Raw genomic sequence first — 21,476 nt, forward strand, 5'->3', positions numbered from 1 at the left:
CCTCAGCTGAAGAGGCCATGTTTCTCAACAGGAAAGACTGATCTGTATGATGAGCTTGGCTTCAAAAACTAATTTTTTGTGCTTTTTCCTTTGTGGAAACGTAAAGAAAAAAAGACAAAAAGTAAATGCTGAAGTCTTACAGGTTGTGACTTCTTTAGGAGCACTTTAGGGAGAGAAAGAAATGCTAGAAGTCAGTGGAGCATTTAAAAAACCTCCAGGTAATGTGCACCAGGAAGTTACTTGGGCAGAGCATCAAGGGGAAGAGGATTCAGTACTGGACCAGGACCCACCAAGAGGGAAGGATGGATCTTTCCCCCACCCTGGGAATTGTGAAAACATCAAGGAGTGTTTGAGGGAGGGATGACTAAATGGTTACAAACGCTGCTCTTGGCCTTTGCCAAGCCTGGAAGGTGGAGAACCCTGCAGTCCCACAGTGACAAACTTCTGCTCTTAAAGCACGAGGAGCCTCAAACCTGCAAGAGAGTCACTGCAAGGGGGAGGTCAAACCTTCAAACCCCAAAAGATCACCCCAGGAAATGAATTTAGGATTGGATGCTCTCTTCACATGCTGATTTACCTTTTTTCTTTTCCATGGATAGAGGAGCTGAGCAATCCCAGAGGTGTTTGTAGGGTTTGGATTGCTTTGGTCTGACAACAACCCCGTGCCTTGAATGATAACCTCATGCTGAATGTCAAACCTGCACAAAGAGCTGAATTTTGCCTCCAGCCCAGCAGGTGGGTGAGAGGCTCCAAGCCCAGGAGACTTTGTGCCATGCCTCTGAAATGCAGGGGTGGGCAGGGGCAGCAGGGCTCTGTCTGCAGCTGCCACTGTGGTCACATCCCCTCGTGGGTATTCACAGACACAGGGGCACGACAGAGAAACAGCTCTTCCTTCCATTTCAGGGCAGCATACCCAGAAAAACACCACCTAAAATAACTGCTAGGTTAACCACAGGGGAAAAAAACACTCTGTGATTCTGCCTCACATTGCAGAGATCAGCATTCTGTTCAAAATACTCTCTGATACAAGAATGATGTCTAAAACATCATTATTAGCCAGTATGCATGTCAGTTCATATTAAAACTCATACAAATATATATATATTTCTGTAATGACAATACCTTTTTTTTTCCTCTTAAGAATGCATATTATACACCCAGCTAAGTCCACTGTAAGAAAGAACCCAACTGGAGATCCTCCTTTTGCATTGCCAGGTGTGGTGAGTGAAATTCAAATGACAGGAAAATGATACTGACCTATCCCTGTCTTCATTCCCTTTAAGTTTTGTAGGGGTTAATGCACAGAAGAAAAAAGGTAGCTCTGTTCATCACATTTTGTTTCAGATAATGTTAGATGGGGCATCAGTGTCTTGGGAAAAGTGAGGAACTAAAAAAAAGGTGGACAAATTAAAAAAAAAAATAAAAGAAGGGAAAAAATGGAAATGAGAAAAAAAAATCAAACTGGTTGCTAGTTTCTACTAATACAATAGTGTGAAAACTTTCCAGTTTGGTTCCCAGACAGGAAAAATTTGTATGGCTGGCACTTGGGTACATTAAACTGCAGAAAATATCCATGATAGCTTGTTAAATTTTCACAAGGCTGAGGTTTCTCACTGATGCTAGATCTGAACTTTTTATCATTGCAGTATTAGTTTCCTAAATGTCAATTAATACACCTAGGATTATCACACACCATCTCCTTCAGTCTGGCCGTGGGGAGGAGAACTGCAATTCCCCTTCATGCTTCAGCTCTATTGCAGTGTTTAAAACCAGTATTTGAGATTTTGGGCAGCCTGGCAAGAGTCCCTCCCTGTGACTTGAAGAAATAGTGCATTAGTGAAGGCAGATGCTGGTTTTTTTCACTCTCCTTCTAACAGAAACACAATAGATTTTGATATGGACAGCAATGCCCTCTGGAAACACAAAGGACATGATTCAGCTGGCTAAACATGGGGATCTACTATCATTTGAGACAGCCTGTGTTTAGATGTTTGAAGTGTGCCCAGCCAGGCTGTGAGCAGTGCTTTGGGAGAGTTAACCAGCTGGAGAGGTGAGAAATATAAGAAATATTGTTGTCTTCCCCCTTTCTCTCGTGCTGAGTCATTAGGATTTATTGTATGCTCTGCTTGCATGGCAAACGTGAACAAGTCCCACAGATACCTTGAGCACTTGCAAGTTATGAGGCTAAAATATAAATATCCTTTCCCCCTCTGGGATTGTTTGTTTTCTTAGACTCTGGACGTCTGAGACACACAGCTTAATCACATGATTATCTATTATTTCTATAGTAGCCTTTTAATTAATACCAGTGTCATAACACCCCTGGTCCTAAGAATTTGCTATGCCTGTGCCTAATTGAAAAAAAAGATAGCTTTCAATAGGACAAATAATAGTGAAATGAGCAGGGTAAGTGATAAAAGGGTTCCTTTGTCATTCACTTAAGCAAAAGTAATCAAAACACTTCACTATGCTAATAAACTGCAAAATTATTCATTGAGATGGCTTGTTCCTTCGTCATGTCAGAGTCTCAAAGGATTTGTCACCAGAGCTTCCACACAGATTTTCAGTATTTTTTGCATATGTAAAGAAGTCTTAAGGGAAAACAGCACAGAAGCTCAGGCCCTACAAAAGGCTGTGAACTTAATACACTTTGAGCGTGCAGGTATAGAATAATTTATCTAAGTGTGCCCTGCACTCAAGAACTCATTCTCAGAAAAATATTTTTAAGAGTTGTGTATTTAAACTGAAGAATTATTTTACCCTGGGTCTGCAACAGCCTCCTGCACCCTGGATGTTACGCAGAGCTGGAGGCTGCAGAGCTCATCCTCCGAGCACTCAGGAGGCTGCCCAGAGAGCTTTGCTCGCTGTCGTGTCCGGCGTTGTGGAAAATCTGTGCTAGCTGAATCACCAGGCCGAGGTAAGGAGCAGCGCTTAAGCTCGTTTCTTTGTTCCCTTTCCACTAAATTAGAGAATGTCACACAAATCTCCTGCCGTTCATTCTATGGCTAATGAGTTTGATGAAGATCGTGTGATTCTCACGCTGCAGAGCTGACAAGTCCAAGCCACCCTCACTGGTGGCTCTTGCTCTGAACGAGTCGCTCTGAACCAGCGCGGCTGCAGCTGCAAAGAATCCTCAGCAGGCAGCTCCCAAACTTGTGGTGGGGTCACCTCTGCCCCCTGTGTGCCTTTCAAGAGATGGGCCACAGTGTCTTTGGCCCTCTTCACCTCTTTACTTCAGGAATACCCACGGAGTGGAAGGTTATAGGAATTCCTCTGGGTCTGTGAGTCTGTGGGAGGTGTTGGAGCAGGGCAGTAACAGTGCAGAGCTCCCCACAAGGCCTTCCCTGGAGCACTCACCTTCCCCAGGGGCTCCTGCAGCCCACACTGTGCCCTCTGCTGTTCCAGCATCACTGAGCAACCCAAACTGCCCTGGGAGTGAGCTCCTGTCATGGGTGTGGAGGCTGAAATTCAGTATAGTAACCCTTGGTCAGTTTGTTGGGACGTGGAGCCCTTGGAAGTGAAGTACCTATCAGTGTTATTTTCCTGGCAAAATGTTTTAATTAAAGAAAGCCATTTAGTTCCTACTTAATTATTATTTCTGGGAGTGCTATCGAAGTTAGACATTTAAATTATAAATGCCAAGCATTTTGTCTATCCTGCTCAGCCTAATAAAACCTATTTATGACTTCTGCACACAAACCACCCCAATTATTACAATGCCAGGTCTTCAAAGGGGCTGGTTTGATTTAGTTTAGAGATGAAAAATCTGTGTGGCTCTGGCACTGGAGTCCTGTGTGGGGAATTGTCAAAGGCCACGTTCTGGGCAGGTGACTCAGGATCAGTCTTTACAGACAAGGCATGTCAGAGTCCAAGGAAAACAGACACAAATGGACATACGAGACACTTCCCATAAAATGTTTGCTACAGCCTGCCTTGGCAATGCTTTCATGCTTGTGTCCTGACTGGTGGCACTGCCAGAGGCTGTGTTTCCACAGTCCCGTGCCACAGCCTTAGGGAATAAGAGCACTGCTGACTATTCCAAAAGGAACTGATCTGAAAACCTTATTTCTCTGTAAGCAAAAATTGAGATCTATCCCAGCACACACTGTGAGGAGGAATGCCTTGGCCTGTAAGCACTATGTTGTCTGGAAGAGTAGTGGTGGACAGATGGCTCAGATGAAATTTCAAAGAACCTGAGGCAAGAAATCATGATGCCCTTAAAGATACACACTGGGAGGGCTGCTCTAAGTTGTGGTTCTTCTCTAAACCTCTCACAGATGCTAAAATTACAAAGCAGGCTTGAGATCTTGGATCCCTGCAGGGATGTCCAAGTTCAGTTACCAGTACCAAAGGGCTCAAAACTTTCCTGTTCCTTCATTGTGGGAAGCAGAAAGACAGAGACTTCTTCAGAGCACATCCGTACTTTCTGAATTGAGTCTTTTCCATGCAGGTTTCCTTTAGGCTCAGTTTTATCTCCTGAGTTCTGTCATGTCACCAGTTTGTGGGGAAGAGAACCCACATTTTTTCAACTGCATATCAAGAAGTGTTTTCAAAACTGCCTCTTAGTCCAATGGCTTTATGGACCAGGCAATTTGATGGCTTGCTTCCCCATTTCTCCAAGGCAGGAAAAGGAAGTATCTGCAGATTAAACACTTAGCCTACAATGTGAGGTTCATGTAGGCAGTAAAAGAATTTCAACTTCACAGTTTCCTCCCTATGACTAATGTGTTTAAATGAACCACAAACAGGACAATGCTTTAAGCTGGCAGATTTGGAAATAAAAAAAAAAAACAAAACCAAAAACCAAACCCACAAGTGAAAAAAGAGACTTTGCTGTTGCTGAGGAAGAATGTCCTTGGAGTAAGGAGTAAAAAAATGTTATTGGCAACTGTTAGGTACAGAAGTATCAATGAGCAAAAAAAAGCAGGAGGTAGAGTGGGATGGGGAGCGAATAACACCTGCTGCTAAGATAATCTATTGAAATAACTGAAATATGAGGAATCCAGAAATGAGTTTTAAGGCTAAGACATCACATAAAAATAGCTGAAATGCCCACTCTTGAGTCAGAAGATGCTGGAGGGGAAGCAGGGACAAGAAAGCAGATTCCTGGCTCTGTAGCACCAGTGTGGAGCATGAAGAAGGACTTGGAGGATCCATAATGCAGGAGTGATGAAAAAAGAGGAAAGCCTTCCAGCCCAAGGGCAAAAGGAAGGGATTGCACCAGGGTGTACCTATGGGCAAAGACATATTTAGAAACGTGAAGCATTACCTGGATTGAAGACTGGAGACAGAGGCCAGGCTTTTCTGTGGGATGCAGTAACTTGGAGGCTGGACAGTCATCCTTTTTTTTTTTTTTTTTGCAAGTATTGATCAATTCAAATGCAGTGGCCAGCCCCAAGAGGGAGCACAGAAAGCTCCTCGGCAGAACATCCTGTAATCTGGTGATTTGTGCATTCCTGTGGGTGGTGGATGCTGAAAGCCTTTCAGGGAGAAAGGTTTCCTACACTTTGTAGATAAAAGGACAGGAGCAGCAGCAGCATCCATTGCTCTGACTGCCTTTGGAAGGAAGGAACAGCCTCCCCAGTGTTGGAACAAAAAGCCATGGATATCAGTCACAAGGATGTGGATCCCAGAAGCTGGCACTTAAACTCCAGAGGGGCAGAATCAATCGCTTCCCCGTGCACAGGTTTTGGGCTGCTTGATTATTCAGAGGACTGGCAAACAAGGGGCAGGTCTAAGGCATTTTGTGGAGTGCTGAGTGTATACCTGGTCCTAAAAATGCTGTGTGACACCAACAGTCTGCCAGCTCCTGCTACTCCTGTCAGGCTGAGTAATCCTCAAGCTAGCAGCTGATGAAAAGAAGGGTCAGAAGTTCATTTGACCCAAGCTGGACTTCCAGATAAGCAAAGATAAAGTGCTCAGCTCAGCAGGTCCCCTCCCTGCATGGCAAGGATGGACACAGCAAGAACATGAGCAGGAAATGGGGATGGTGCTGGGGTGGGCTGGGATAGACAAACACATTTTTGGCCAACCTCAAGGGTAAGGTGCACTTACTACACAAAAGCCAACACACTCCTGATCATGTCTGTCTAGTGCTGAGGCTCTCAAAGCTCAGGCTCATGCTTATCTTTGAGTAAGCCACAGATGTGTGGTTTTGCTATTTTCAAGCTCCCAAATGAGCTGACAGCAATAGTTCTGAAGAGAGTGCTCAGTCAGAAAAAATCAGCCTGTAGATGCCTCACAGTGATGAGCTCTACTAAATGCACCAGAAGGAGTATTTGGGACTATGAACCTTTATGCCCATTTTGTGATTTGAGCTTGCAGAGATATGTCTTCCTTGAAGCAGAGGGAAAAATCACCTCTGAAGTCAACACTGTGTAACTTAAACATATCAGGATACATGAAAATAATATCCTTCATGAATTAAAAAATTCAGGTGTTGCCCAACATTGGAAGAATCCAGTAATTTCTCATGGGAGACTGATGAATACAAACTTTGGTCAGTCTTAAGGAGTGTCTGCAAATCAACGTGGGAATAGTGTTTTCTGTCTTATGACTTACTGATCTTGTATGTTGTTTCAGAGAAAAGACCCTAATTTGTACCCTAATGGCTTGTTTCAACAACCACAGAGTTATGTATATCTTATATACACATGTCACATATAAAAGGCGTGACCCTGAGTAAGGAAATGTATCAAAAGCTCGACCAGCTGAGCAGCAAGTCATCTACAAAGACACAGATAAAAGTTGTATCAAGTTTCAATTCACACAGCTGAAGGTGCTTCCTTAAGAACTATGGAGAGGAGTCCTGTCTTCAGCCCTCAGCCAGTCCCAGTAAAGCTTGCTCAGCAGCACTGATGCAGTGGCTCCTGCAGCATGTTATCCGTAAGGAATTGGCAATGAACAGTCACTGGCAAGCAGGAAGATGTGCAGGGAGAGAGCAAAACAACAAAGTCTAGAGAGTTTGAACACTGCTATTTTTTGCTTGATCAAAAGATCAAAAGATCAAGATCCTTTAAAGATCAAGGGCAGGTCAGAATTTAACTATTTTGTTCCAGTATGAAGAAAAATCTGACTGCACTAGCTGGGACAGACTTCATCAGAAAATCCCAGTTTTCTCCACACCAGTAAAGCTCCAGTGATTAAAAAACACCATCATGGACTCTTTCTCTGAGGCAAGTAAGAACCTGGCACTGTCATCCAGGCAGACTGCAGAACTGGCCCAGGTGAGACTCCAGCTGGGAATGAGCCAGCAGAAAAGCAGGGTGCTTCACCTCTGCTATTGGTACACACTCACTGAATAACTCACTGAGGTTGGGAAGGATCTCTGCTGGTTCCTTCTGTCCCCAGGAGCCAGCTTCACAGACAGGAGCTTTATTTGCTCTTATGCAGTACAGAGTCTGCCCAGAACCAGTGACACACATCGTACTGGAAGCCCCTTCATTTTGCATTGGGATGGAAACTCAGGGTCTGATTTGCTGGAGTCATTGCAGCAATGGCACCTTTCCTGTTGCTGTATGTGCATTCTCTGAAGGCAGGAGGGTTGGAAAGGATCCCAATGTGCTGCTCAGCCTCTGGCCCTAGACTGAAGAAGGATCAAAGAAGCATGAGTATACTGTGACGTGTATTTGTCAATCCTGCTCCAGAAATGCACAGTAATAAATACCTGAAAGCTCTATTCAAGTCCATCCAAATGTTCAATTATAGATAGCATTCTTTTTAAAGACTTGCTTAACATCTTCCCTAGTTATAGCTTGGTGAAATTTGAGCCCCTCTCTTCTCATTCTACCTCCAGGGGACCTATGGAGCAGTTCGCTGCCACCTTCACGACAGCCAGTCTCACACTGGATGAATCCTTTTAGATTTCTCCTCAGTCTTCTCAAGGTTAACTGACTGAAACTCTTGCAGCCTTTCCTCACAGGTGATATTGTCTATAGCTCTGATCACTCCTGCTGGTCTCCTATGGATTCCTGTTGCTCCATCTATTTCCTGAAATGCACTTCTGAAAATGGGGCAGGGCATTCAACTGAGACCTTGCTGGGGCTGAAGTGAGTGGAGGGATGGGTTATACCGCTTCTGATCCTTCTACAAACACCTTCACATCCCCAGGTCCTGATACCTAACTAGCTGTTCTCTACATTTTAGGAAATATGTTGCCTACATTTGGGTAGCTAACTGGTTTTGCTTTTGTGTGAAGCTTTGCGTTTATCCTCACTTCTTTATATTCATCTTCTACTAATATTCCATTGTGTTAAAATCCTTTTGAATTATAAACCTGTTGGCCAGAAGGATTTAAAGCAAGATTTCAATTGTACAAAAGCAATATAAACAGGATTCAAGAGCTTCCCAGGAAAGAAATATATGATTCTTTGCAGAAAAATATTTGGTTTATTGTGCAATAATAAATGTCTGTCCAGACTGGAGGTGTAGGATGAATTAAAGAGGTTTTTATTAACCTGATGTCCAGGGAATGGAAGGTGTTAAAGGATATGGATAATGCCAGGAGAAGGTTAAATTTTAGGTCAAGTGTGAGAAGAAGTGAAAGGACTAAAAACAAATTTGCTCCAGAAGAAAAATCAAATTTATCCCAAGCCGTAGTATCAGAAGCAGCCAGAGAGTTTGACTACAGCCCAACATTTACAACACTTTTCTAACCTCATCTGAGACCCACAGAGGCCTCAAGGGAAGATGTTGACTTCTCCCAGCTCATATGTTACAAAAGCTCATTATATTTAAAGGAAAACCTCCCTGGGAAGCTTATTTAATTTACCATCACGGTTCAAGTGAATGGATGGGAAGATAAACAGAGATGGGGATTGCTGGCAGGCAAGTAGGGTGGCTCAGCTTTCAAACTGCTGCAGAATTTATTCATTGTGAAGAAATGAAGTTCTTATAGGTGTCTTTCACATGCAGTTTGGAGTCAATCATCAGCCTGAACAGGCTCTGGGGCATAGCTTAGAGTTAAAAAGAGAGGGAAAAAATATCTGGCAGAAGTCCCGAGGACACTTGTCTTCTTCACCTAACCAGATACCAATAAAACATTTAGGATAAATCAGCAATTAACTAATTTCTGGACTCAGCTGGATGTGGACTAATGGATCAGTGCAAAGAGGCCAAGTAGCCCAGGGAGATATTTCATTTTGTCTCAGCCAGTTCTGCAGAGAAAGGCAGTGTAGCAGGCAGCAGCCACTTGTGGGGAGGATGGAGGTTGATTCTCAGGAGCCTGCAACTACAGTACTCTGCTAACACACAAACTGGAAAATGGGATTGTCATCTGATGCACGACACTTTTAAATAATTAGATGTGAGAAATTCAGTGTGCACAACAGATGAAGCTCCTAAAAATGTAGGGAGGGGGGAACCAGAAAAGATTTCTACAGTCAATTTCTGATAGCCTGGAAAAATTGATCATTAAATGAATAACTACAGTAAAAATATAGTTAGCCAGAGAACAGTCTCCAAAATGCCATAAATGCATAAATGTCATGCCAAATGGCAGAGGAATGAATGGAGGGCACAAAGATTAGAGGTAAAAATATAAGCTTTTTTTTTTTTAACTTGTGGACAACTAATAGTGAGATTTTTACTAGGAAAAAACCAGTATCTGTGAGGAGCGGGAGGAAAGGTTAGCAGTGGAAAATTGTCAGTGTAAGAAGCAAAAGTTGAGGAAGAAAGAAGCTAAAAATGGTCCAACTAATTAACCTTGAATGGAGAAGGTTACATGGAAAAGTGGACAAAATGTGCAAATGTTGACTAGAAGCTGGACCTCCACAATTCAAAACATAACATAAGCAGACAGCATAAAAAATTACCTGGACTTAGAGTAGATAATAACAACATGCTTGATAACAAAAAAGGGACTTCCAGAAACAGGTGGTAGAAGTGCACTTCAAATATGTCTCAAGAGAACCAGCTGACCAGTGACAGCAGCCTGGCTGTTGTCTCCAGAAGGGATGAGCTGATTATTAGGCTGGGGATGTTTCCCAGCAAGGCAAAGACAGGGCACTATTGAAACTTATTTTAAACTCTACTAAAACCATTGCAGAATGGCAGAAAAAATTATTCCTTTCCACTCCCTGAATGTTTCTGACAACGTGCTAATACCAAAAGGAAGTATGCCAGCCAAAAGTGAGCCTGTGAGCCAGGGAATATAGTAAATGCTGGCACAGAATGAGGCAACACAGGTGGGAGAAGGCAAATTCCAAAACACTTCTGGGGCTTCTTCTGGAATGGCACTATATGCTTAAAGTGGTGCAGCAGAATGTTTAAAGGGAATTTCTGGTTTGTCTTCCACACAGGTGATTGCTGTTGTCTAACTGAGGAATGACACAGGACCAAAATTCAGGTTGGATGGGATCTCAGGAGGTCTTCAGTCCAACCTCCTGCTCAAGGTAGGGTGAGCTATGAGGTCAAAAAGAGGCTACTCAGGGATTTGTCCAGTCTGGTCTTCTAGTGGTGAAGCAAGAAAAGATGTTCCAACCTTGAACCTTTTTCAACAACCTTGAACCAACCTGTTCTTTGGCCTCCTTTTTAAATCAGATTAAACAAGAAATGAGAGGAATAGGTTTATCTGACTCCAAAAAAAATGAAATTAGTTTCTTTTTAAGGGCTTTTTTAAAATCATTAACATTAACAAAACTATGTCCTGGGTGATCTAGTAGATTCAATCTTTAAATCTACTCTTACTTTCAAAAAACTCAGTTTTTTTCCCTCCCCATGTTTAAAATGTCTAGCTCACATAAAATCTGAGGTCAGTGTTTGAGCTAAGGTTATTATCAAGTTGGAGCAGCACTGAAGATCAGAGTCCTGCTGTCCCACAGCTGTATGTGGACATGACAAGATTTGCAAGCATGGCCATGCCATCCCATGCAAACACCAGCAAACAGCTGAGCTCTTCCATTTCCCACAGACACTGAGCTAAAGTGTTCTCAAATAGTGCTCTTTCCCCACTCCTTCACATGGCAAACAGAGATTTACAGATGAACTAAAGGAAGATTCAGGCCACCAAAGACAGGCTTGAAATTAAACCCAGACACAAATCAGTTCCAAAGGGTATTATTACTGTGTTCAGAGAGTCAATTAATGAAATTCCTGCTCACAAAGGATATCTGGACCTAAGTAAAACCAGCTATTTTCCCCTGCCCATTTATTCTGTGATTTCCTATGCTCATTGATCAGTACTTTTGTAGGGTTCTGCAATTCAAACAGAAATTTTTGTTTCTTGCTCTCCCAGTGCCTCTTTGTAGGTTGTGAGGAAAACAGAATCATTTTAGAGACCAAATCGAGAGCTTTAAGGATGTAAAAGTACTCTTAGGATTGTTCCTGCCCAAGCCTAACCGTGTTTTAAAGTCCCTTTCATGCAGAACCAAAATAACCTGACAAGGTGGTTATTTATTATAATAAGGGTCTTGAGTTCTGTGGTGTGAAATTATTGTGCCACCCAAAGGAATTAGAGGCAGTCATCAAATACTGAATATTTTCACCCTTATTTATTTGGAAGGAAATCTGTGGTCAGGACTGGCCTTGCTTCCTATAATGACTCTTTAGATTCAGACCTCAACTAAGGTTTGGAAAAACTGTACTGCACAGACTTTATGATTATACACAGACCAGCACACAAATGAGGTAAAAGTGATGCCTTGTCCAGAGGACCTCGTTGGGAAATGAATTGCCAACTCTACTCTTTCTCAAGTGAAGAAAGCTTCTCAGTTTCTTTATTGGAGAATTTGGAGCCCTGGAATGATATCCCAAGTTCATGGTATGTATCCTGGTAGTTGGGGGAACACAAACTTCACCAAGTCTCGAGACTTGGTCAGCAACAATCCTCCAAAATCATGCCAGTTTGCCTTTTGCCCCCATCGCAGTGCACACAGAACGAGCCCTTGGACACGTGTGATAAAGGGGTGCTTTATTGCTTGGCCTTCTTCCTTCTGTTAGCTGATTCTTTGGGAATTTAAAACCCTGAAGAAACTGTGACACAAGGAGAATAAAATACTAACTTTGCCTCTTGTACGACAACCTACACAAAGAGCACATGTCTGGGGAACTGTGACTGACAGTCATTTGTGAAGGGCTGTGTTTGAAAATTTGTATGGTGACCTCTGCAGTTCTGTAGCTTCAGATTTGAACAGATGTCAATTCACACAAGTGGATTGAGGTTCCTTCTGTTCTTAAGCGTGTTTTTGGGTTTTGTTAGGCTGAAGGGGCTTGAAAAAATACACCATCCATCTAATTGTAAAGGATGCATCCTAAGAAAAATGCACAAGGTGAAAATCAGCTGGGAATGTACCAAAAAATTCTTATTTCCTCCATATGGTAGAAGGTTAGCAATGTAGTGTTACAGAAACAGGGCTTAGTTAGTAGAGGCCTCCCAAAACCAGCAGATCTTCAAGAGGAGTGAAAGAGATGAGACAAAACATTTCACACTTATTCAATGCCACTGCAAACACAGAGGGCTTGAAAATAGGCAAAAAACAGAAGAAAACTTGTGCAACCTCCTCTCTGCTGGAGAGGTGGGATCAGGGCCCCGGCTCCCAGGACCTGGCACGGTGTCACAGCCATGCAGGCTGTATCCCCCTGCCAAAAGCTGACCCCAATTAATGTGCAGCAGGTTCTGACTTTGCTTACATGATCAATGCCAGTTTTATAAGAATCAATTTTTAGAAACTACTGACTCACGTCAGCTGACAGGTTATGTATGATTAATAAGCAACATAAGAAAACAATGTTTAATAGTTTAATGGCTTTAAGTGCAAAGTAAAAGTAATTAATTATACAAATTAAAAATGCTGCAAAGTCTTTACAATCATACAGTTCCAGAATTTAAATTCTATTACTGTGATAATTTGATGTCAATGCTGAAACATACTGAACAACTCTTAAAAGTTTTGTGCTTGACTTTAACTTCTGAATAATTAGTAGACTTCAAGGACAATTTCATATTCCAGAAGCACAGAGACAGAATTTGTAAAACAGTAATGTTATGAAACAAATCTCATTTGAAGAATAAACTCTACAGAAAAACAAATTATTAATAAAAATTCCAAACATTGAAGTAAACGCCTGAATCCTAGAAAGGATAAGGCTGAATCCTAAAATTTATCTAAACAATATTTATTATTATATCAGTAATAAAAAAGAATAGATTAGGCAAAACTATAATACTTTGTCTAAAGTGTGCTAAGGCTATGGTGCAAACTCAGTTTGAAATTATTTGAATGGACAAAAATCTCCTTATTTTTAATACATTTAAGCTTCCAGTTTTGTTTATCTGTTTTGCTCCAAAATTCTAGACAAAAATAAAGTTCATTAGCTGTTTTTCTAAGTCTGAGGAATGGGACAGTTAATATTGTGATGAACACCAAGCACTACATTCTACTCACAAAATACAAAATACTCTGAACACAACAGTTAAGCATCTGACACAGTTCAAATACTGCCAGCTTGTAAGTATTTCTACACAAGCACTTCACAAAATATTTAACATTAACGTCTAAACATCTGTGTAACTCAAATATATTTGTGACGCTCCCAAAGGGTTAATACTGTCTTGTTTCATTTCTTACATGTAGTAATTTAGCTGTGAACAAAAGCAGCTCCCCGCTGGATACCTTGGCTAAAGGAAACACAATGAACTGGTAAAAACCAGTTTTATCTCACTGCTGTTGCCTAGGGCTACAGACAAAATGAAGTAAAAAAATTCACATGCAGAGTATTAGGTGCTTATGAAAGATCCAGCAGCGCTGTTGCCTAGTGATTCAGCGAGGAATCAGCACAGGCCAATGAGGTGTTTGGGTACTGAATAACATCCCCAATGACTGCTTTACATCTCCTGCAATTCTGTCATACACCCCCATGATTTCCCAGTGGTGAGAATCACTTTCAAGGGAACCTGTCAGGGAAAAAAAAAAAAATTAAACAAATAAACACATCACATATAGCAAGATTACCATTTTTGCTTTTCCCTTTGCATGTGATACTGCTCCAGATTACATGCCTATCCAATGTGAAATGTTCTTCATTTGTATTAATACTCAATTATTGCTACAATTCTGCTGAAAATACCTTAACAATTTAAACTAACCTTTAGTTTTCAAATCGCAAATACTTGTTATTGAATTGCAATGAATACACTAAAGCAAAAATTCATCTTATGCTTTTAAAAGCGCTACAAATGATGATTTTTATGTTTATCATTAGCAACTTTGTCAGCAATGCATAGAGACACTAGGGTTTTTTACCCCCCCACTTTTCAAGTTCTGGGGTATTTTTATTGTTGCTTTGGTTTAATTTCAGTTTGTTTGTTTTGCAGTTCTTGGTGCTGTTGTACACAGTAGATTTGTTGACATGAAAGCTGCCTCATTAGCATGGACTATATTTTGGAAAAAAAAAGCTACTTCAAAGATAAAGCAATCCTTTACCTCAAAGAAGAAAAAGAGATCTCTCCCCATTAAGACTATATGTGTGCTCTACTTTAGTGACATTTTGTCTCCATATTAAGAAATAATATTCATATTTAAGGGAGCACATAATACATATTTAGTTGAAGTAAGTCTGCTGAAGGGGAGCAGGAGCATTTCACAAAAATCTTTTCATCTTCAACATCTCTAATCCTAAAAGACATTTTCCTACTGTATAGAAGGGTAAACAACATAAACAAAAAAAACAGACTTTTTTTAAAAACATCACTGTTGATTTCTTCTCTGAGATCAAACTTTATGTTTTCTATCTGGCCTCTGTCATTGATCTCTTTTTGAGGCTTCAGAGGAAGGTGAAGTATCTCCATGATGGATGCAGTTTAACGTGCTGCATGAGCAGAAGTATGTCAGGACTCCCACAGTAATTTGCTTAGGAAAAGGAGACCAAACAAGGGTAATGAAATGTGTATCTCCAAATACTTCTACTGCCTACTAAAAAGTCCTAATCTTTGAAAGCCCCAGATAACTACTTATTGTCCAAGAATGTGTTTCTTTTCACCTACTAAGGCATAGTTGGTGTTTAATGGAGAATTACTGTTCTCATGGGAATGACATCTTGAATCCATCTGTTTTATGCCTTGAGAAGGATTTGTCAGTGTGTGACAGCAAAACACCTCAGACAGAGGTGAATACCAAGGTATGTCCCATTTGTCCACAGGACATTGAAACCTTCTGCCACTTAATGGTTAGTCTGAAAAATGTAACACTAAAATGATATTCTACCCCTGCAACTAGGAACACTCTCAGTAACCATGTAAACATTTGTCTTTCTTAGGAACCTATTACAGGGCTTATATTTTTTTCATGACCATGACTTCCTCTGAGAAAGTATGAACATTGTTATCTCTGAAAAAGGCAGCAAAAAGCATCCTTAAACTTTTCCTATCCAGAAAGGACTCTAGTTGCTATTCATTTTATATGCCACCAATAATACCATATTTTAAGAACCTTATAGCAGCATGAATGCCAGGTATCTAAAACAGTAATTAAAAATATTTAAAAGTAATATACCTTGAAAAACACTCTGGCTTCTTTTTTTTTTTTTTTTTTTTTTTTCCCCCAAGGCATTTGCAACACAAGAAGAAAGGCAAACACAGGTGTACAATGTAAGCAACCTACAGAAATGCAGTTTGCAAAGCTTGGGAGTATCAGTGCAAGAAATTTATAATCCCAGTGTGCCCAAAAAGTCTCACTGGACCATATTTAGTTAACAGGAATGTAAAATCTTACAAAGGTTAAGTGAACAGTGTGGGGGGAAATCAGTATGGGAAGCAGAAAGAGTAATTTAGATCTTGGATATCCTTCATTATCCTTTCTCAATTTTTGTGGGAAGGATGGGCTCCCTATGGACCCATAAAGGGTCCTGTAACTGCAAGACCTCCAGAGAAAGCCTCACAAAGTGGCTGAAATTCTGCAATAGGTACAGAAGATCTGCAGGAAGAAATACAAGACAAATTATGAAGTAGTTTTCTTTTTCAACTGTTTCCATTGGTGCAAGTCTGTATGTTGCAATCATTTCTGAAATAATTAGAATGAAGCTGTTTCTGTCCCTGAATGTTGTTGAGTATTACTGCTGAGTGAGTGACCTGGCATCACCAAGTACTCCATTTGTCAGGGAACTGGAAACCCTTGGGCTGTTGCTCACTGAAGTTTAGGGATTCCCAGGAGCCTCAGTCTTTTACCAAGAAACAAAAGCTGAGCAGTAGGCTACAGTGACAGGTACCAGTTTTGTAGAGAGAAAACCATAATGATTTTACAATGTAATTACAATCAGGTCCAATACATAGAGAGCTGTGTAGTTACCTACTCACTGTCGACAGATGTTGGTCTGGTAGATGATGTCCTCTTCCTTTAGCAATGACCAGTGATTTTGTTTGCTTTGTGTGTCAGGCATCCACACAGAAATGTTAAATAGACCCATTTTCTAAGTGAAAATTACTGGAGAAAGACCTTTTGCAATATTTTTTCAGCAGTAATGAATGCCTGGCACATCTAGAAAGCCAGGCACATATTAAAAGGACATCTTTCTCACTCTACCACACCCAACAGAAGTTTCATGGCAAAGAATGAAATAGATTTTTAAATTACCACATGCATTGCTACAACAATCTCACTTTCCAAAAGGGAGTGTACTTTCTTTCAGTTATTTTCCTTTGGAACTTTTATAGTAATTTGAAAAAAATATGAAAATGAAACCATTGAAGTAAAAAGCAAAATAGTTGTTTCTAGATTCCTAATATGACAATGATGATGTACAAAGCTAAGTATGACTGAGAAAAATGGAAATTCAAAATTGTCCCTACCTTCAGTGGCACTTCCAAGGCTGTGCTCTCCTGCAGAGACTCCATTATTCTTTTTACCAGTGCTGTAAGGTAAATTTGGAAACCTACAGCTTTATTTTCCATGTTAGAATTGTTATATTTTTTAAAAAATAGTTTATTACATTCTGTTACATAATACCTGCATTTCTGCATTAAAAAATTACCATTTACAACCTTTTCAGATTATTTTAAAGTGATATTTTATCTCTTGTGAACAGTTTAATTTCTTTTTCAAAATTGAATTTTTGGGTAAAATTTGCAGAATCATTTAATTTATATATCCTATATATAAAGAAGTATAGCACTACTACATTTCATATGAAGGTATATAGAGCATGTGTGAGCGCTCAGTTTTTAACTTCACTATTCATAACTATCTGATGACATTTTATATATTTCAATTTTCTTGTGCAGCCATAAAACTCACTTTTAAAAAGAAGCTAGGAAAAAAAGCCCACAAGAATCTGAACTTTAAAAAATATTTTACTCATCAAAGTAAAAAGATCAGAGCCAAATTTTTTAAAAAATCATCCCTTGGGGTAGTGGAGCTATCAGAACTCTAAACAATTAAACTTCAGTATAATTCATGTAACTTAACAACTCATCATGCCGTAACACTATGCTCACTACTACTGTGCAAATGCATCTATAATTATTCCAAAACAATCATCTGGGATCAGATTTACCATCACTGGTCCTGCTAATTAGTGTTTTGCGTGACAAAGATAGCTGCTTCACCACATACTGTTCTAATAAAAACAAAGGAGAGGATCAACAGCTTTCAAAATGGAAGATATTTTTGGCTAGTGAAAGTGCAGCAGGAATACCAGGTGGCCCCAGAACCTGCCCCGCTCTGACAGGATGGGTGACTAAATAATGTATGTGGTCATGTGCCTCACAGGCCTGAGAAGGAGCAGGGTCTGTGACAGGAGCTGGGAACTGCCAGAGCAAACCCACATGATTACTGAGCAGCTTCCTTTGAGGTTATCCCTCACTGCACATCACAGCTCTTTGGCAGCTGAGGTTAGAGGCAAAGGAGTGACAAGATCTCTAAGAAGCTGTGGATGTTGTTGCTCTGGCTGCTGCTAAAACCTTTTCTAATGATGCCAGCAATGAAGAACAGTCTGTAATGTTTCATGTCGTGTCACTGACACGAGGCTGGCCTGATAGTAATGATGAGGATAACCAGCTTCTGCCTGAACAGTGCTCAGACCGTGCTGGCTCGCTCAGATTTGTGTGCTAATGAGCTGTCATAAACTTCTCATGAAGTCCAAACTATGCAGTAACTCAAAGTATCAGCAGATCAAGTGCCAGAGCTGAGGAAATCAAGACATTTGTTGACACATCTACGTACAGCTACACCTGTAAACTTGCTTCATGTTAGATTTGAGGTAGTTCATGGTCCACTGTGGGACAGAACAACATTTTTCAAGAGCAGAAACAAACACTGCAATCCACAGATTGTGAAAGGAGAAATAATAATTACTAAATAATTACTCATTTGTAATCCAGTCCAAGTCAACATGGCTATTATTAGAGGAGTGTTGGACTGCCTCTGTCTTGAGAAGCCCACTCTGAATTTCAACAAGCTGTCAGCTCCAGGAGGTCAGCAATGCAGCAGATGCTGGGGCACCCCAGCCAGGTGGGATGCCTTCAGAAGGCTCAGTGTGTTGCCAGTCAGTCCTGAGTAAAGATTTTTTCCAAGGTACGACTACACAAAACTTTTGAGAGGGTAACACCTGAATTCTGCACTTCTCATGCAGAATCACTCAGCTCTGTGTGTTCCACCAGACACTTATGAAGGGCACACTCAACTCTGTGCAGCTTAACATTTATTGTGTTGTTAGATAAATAAACAGCAATAGAGCCTTTGGACAATGAGAGGAATAGGTCTTCTTGACAAAATGAGTTCTAACAGACAGTAAAAGATGGAGCATGAGTCAGCAGCATCACTTCTTGGGCTGAAATAAGTGAGTGATATGACATAGGCTGCTGCCTGCCTGTGCACTGAGTTAGACCTGTTTTGCCCAAGTTCTCTAGACCTCTGAATTTGACTATTTCTGTCCCATTTAGCTGTTATCCCCAAAAGGGGATTCATGATGGCAGCAGTGACTGCAGCAGCTTTCTCTGTTGGTTCACACACTTTTTGCTCTAAGGCATCTGGCACAATCAGAATTCTGCTGCATTCTTAAATACTCCTAATTTTAAAATGCACAGATTAAAGTGGCCACATCAGTGAACAAACCCAATGGTTCTTCATTCACTTTGACAACCATTAAAAACCTCGCCATGGGTTTGGTTCATTTTCTTCTTTCCTTTATTTTCTGTCAGTTCAGCTCCCTGTTCTCTTTCTCATGTCACACTGACTTTTCTCTACCCAGAGTTTAGCAAAGCCATTCATTTCAACCAGTCTGAAGTTGTGCCTGCATTTCAGCCTTTTGAAACCACTCCTTTGCAAATATCAAGAAAAAGCAGCTGGATTGCCATTCCTGTTCAGTGGTCTGCTAAGACTGTAAACAGTGAAGAAGGAAGAATTTAAATACATTACAGTCTTTGCACAAAAATAAATAGGTATAGTGTCTGAATACATTTAGGCTGGAAATTTAAAGTTCTAGATTTTGGAGAGACAAAATTCTGGAATAGTCCTTAGTGGGAGTAATTTTTCATATGAAGATGATAATTTATAAAAGAGACCATATGGCATGGGGGTATGTAATCACAGGAGAGGTTCCCTTCAGTTCCATGTTCATAATATCTGATTCTCCCACTATTTTCTCAAATCTCCTTGAAAATTTCCCTCTTTCTCAAGCCTCACAATAAATAATCAGACTATAGACAACTATATATTTTTTATCTCATATACAGTTTAGAGCGTAGTCACTAAAAAACAGAACCACAGTGTCTAAATAAATCTGTCTCTACCACTCCTAATTTTTTGGTTTTTTCTGACATTTAGACTGGAGACTTTGGGGATAATGATTATTTCTGTTCAGTCAAGAATCTAGTATATCTGGGGCACATAAATTATTAATTTTAAAACGTTCCTTTACAGCCAGCCATGTACTGCAATGGCATCTGTAAAATGCTGTTCTCCCAATCTTGGCAAGTTATCTCTCAAAACCCATAGTCAGCAATTAGGAGAGTTGTTGATTATATTCGTCTTGAAATGCTTTTTAAGTTCTAAGTATGCATGCTAAAATATTGTGTATAAAAAAACTTGTGACAGCAAAGTTAAAAGATTATAGAGGACCTGAAATTTTAACATCTGTTTTACCATATATTAGATTTTCTTGATACTGACCAGAATAAATATGCTTATTGAAAGTGCTGTGAATAGGAACAAAGATAAGACACGCATGCCTGCTGTGGAACAAAAGCTTATTTGTCCCTATCAAACTGAAGACATTTTTCAAGTGCGCTCACCTATGAAATTATGACTCCAGAAACATGTCAAAGCTGGCCAGACAGATGATCTATGGAACAGGGATTTTTGCAAATTGAAAGCTATCTAGAGGCATCTTTAGTTTACGCACCAGTGTTTTTCAAGTTAGGAAAAGGCAGCTCAGAGGACAGAAAATGTCACTTACTTGTGGTGACCAGTTCATTCTTTTGTTCTTCTGTTACTGCAGTCCCCTTTTGAACATGTGCACATTTTAATGCAGTTGCCTCAGTACCAAGTAAGCATAAAATTGTAGCAGAATACAATGAGATTTCAAGTAATCTGTATGTGAGCCATAAATGTGTACTGGCAGATGTTTAAAAAAAGCCTAAGATACTATTTTTTAGGTAGCAAGTGATCTTAATACCAACATAAATAGGTTTAATTTATATTGATTGTTGTTTTGGTTTTTATTTTTGGTTGTGTTTTGTTACTTGGGGTTTTTTTGTTTGGTTGGTTGGAGTTTTTTTGGGGTTTTTTTTGGTTTTTTTTTATTTTGATTGGTCATTTCAGTGTTCTTAAATTTAAGGTAAGTACTTCAGCTGAAATATTTTACACCTGGTAAAGTATTGGAAAAATTGTTTCAAACTCTACATTATACATGTACCAAAAATATGAACAGATGTAGAAATTCTTTAATTCTATCAACACTGTCCAAATATAAATTAATTCTAAAAAAAAAAAAATTACTCTAATGCACTGTGATATTGAACACAAAGCACTGGAATACATCTATTTCTATAAAAAGACGTTATTTCAAGTACCAAGTATCTTTCATTTAATTATCACTAATGGATGCAATCAAGCAGAGAGAAAGGCATAGAAGAATCCACAGTAATTGCCAGTGGCAAAGTTCACCTTTCAAACGCACCAGCTATTTATGGAACACACACTAGAAGCCAGATTCTACAGTTGGAACTACAGGTATCCCTGGAACTACAGGTATCCCTGGACTGTAAAAAAAAATAATAAAAATTGCTTTTCTTCCCCACAAAGTGTGTTCCTCCTTTTAGCTGTAATGCATTCAGCTTAATCCAAAGCCAAAGAGGCAGTTCAAATATAGCATGGAGCACCAGTGTGAGGAACACTCCCCACAAAATGAAAAATTGAGTTCTGCCATTCCTAAATACTCTTCCGAAGTCTCTACACAGACTCACAGTCTGCTTTGGGAACAGACTGTCTACCTGATTACACAAACTTCAGGACTCAGAGACACTGAGCCTTCTCAGATCCAAGAAC

The 21,476-nt window shown here is 40.1% G+C and overlaps 1 protein-coding gene across 1 annotated transcript in view; it reads right to left on the reverse strand.

The window, feature by feature from the left end:
• Nucleotides 1–13,108: 13,108 nt before the first annotated feature.
• POLN (DNA polymerase nu) overlaps nucleotides 13,109–21,476 on the reverse strand; it is an 88,504-nt gene continuing 80,136 nt past the window's right edge. The window contains exons 23-24 of the mRNA XM_038135812.1: nucleotides 16,781–16,842; nucleotides 13,109–13,891 (exon numbers count right to left, since the gene is read on the reverse strand). Of these exons, the coding sequence (XP_037991740.1) occupies nucleotides 13,823–13,891; nucleotides 16,781–16,842 (131 nt within the window). The 3' untranslated portion in view covers nucleotides 13,109–13,822. The remainder of the gene's footprint in view (nucleotides 13,892–16,780; nucleotides 16,843–21,476) is intronic.

This window comes from Motacilla alba, chromosome 4 (assembly GCF_015832195.1).
Source record: "Motacilla alba alba isolate MOTALB_02 chromosome 4, Motacilla_alba_V1.0_pri, whole genome shotgun sequence".
Classification (NCBI taxonomy): domain Eukaryota; kingdom Metazoa; phylum Chordata; class Aves; order Passeriformes; family Motacillidae; genus Motacilla; species Motacilla alba.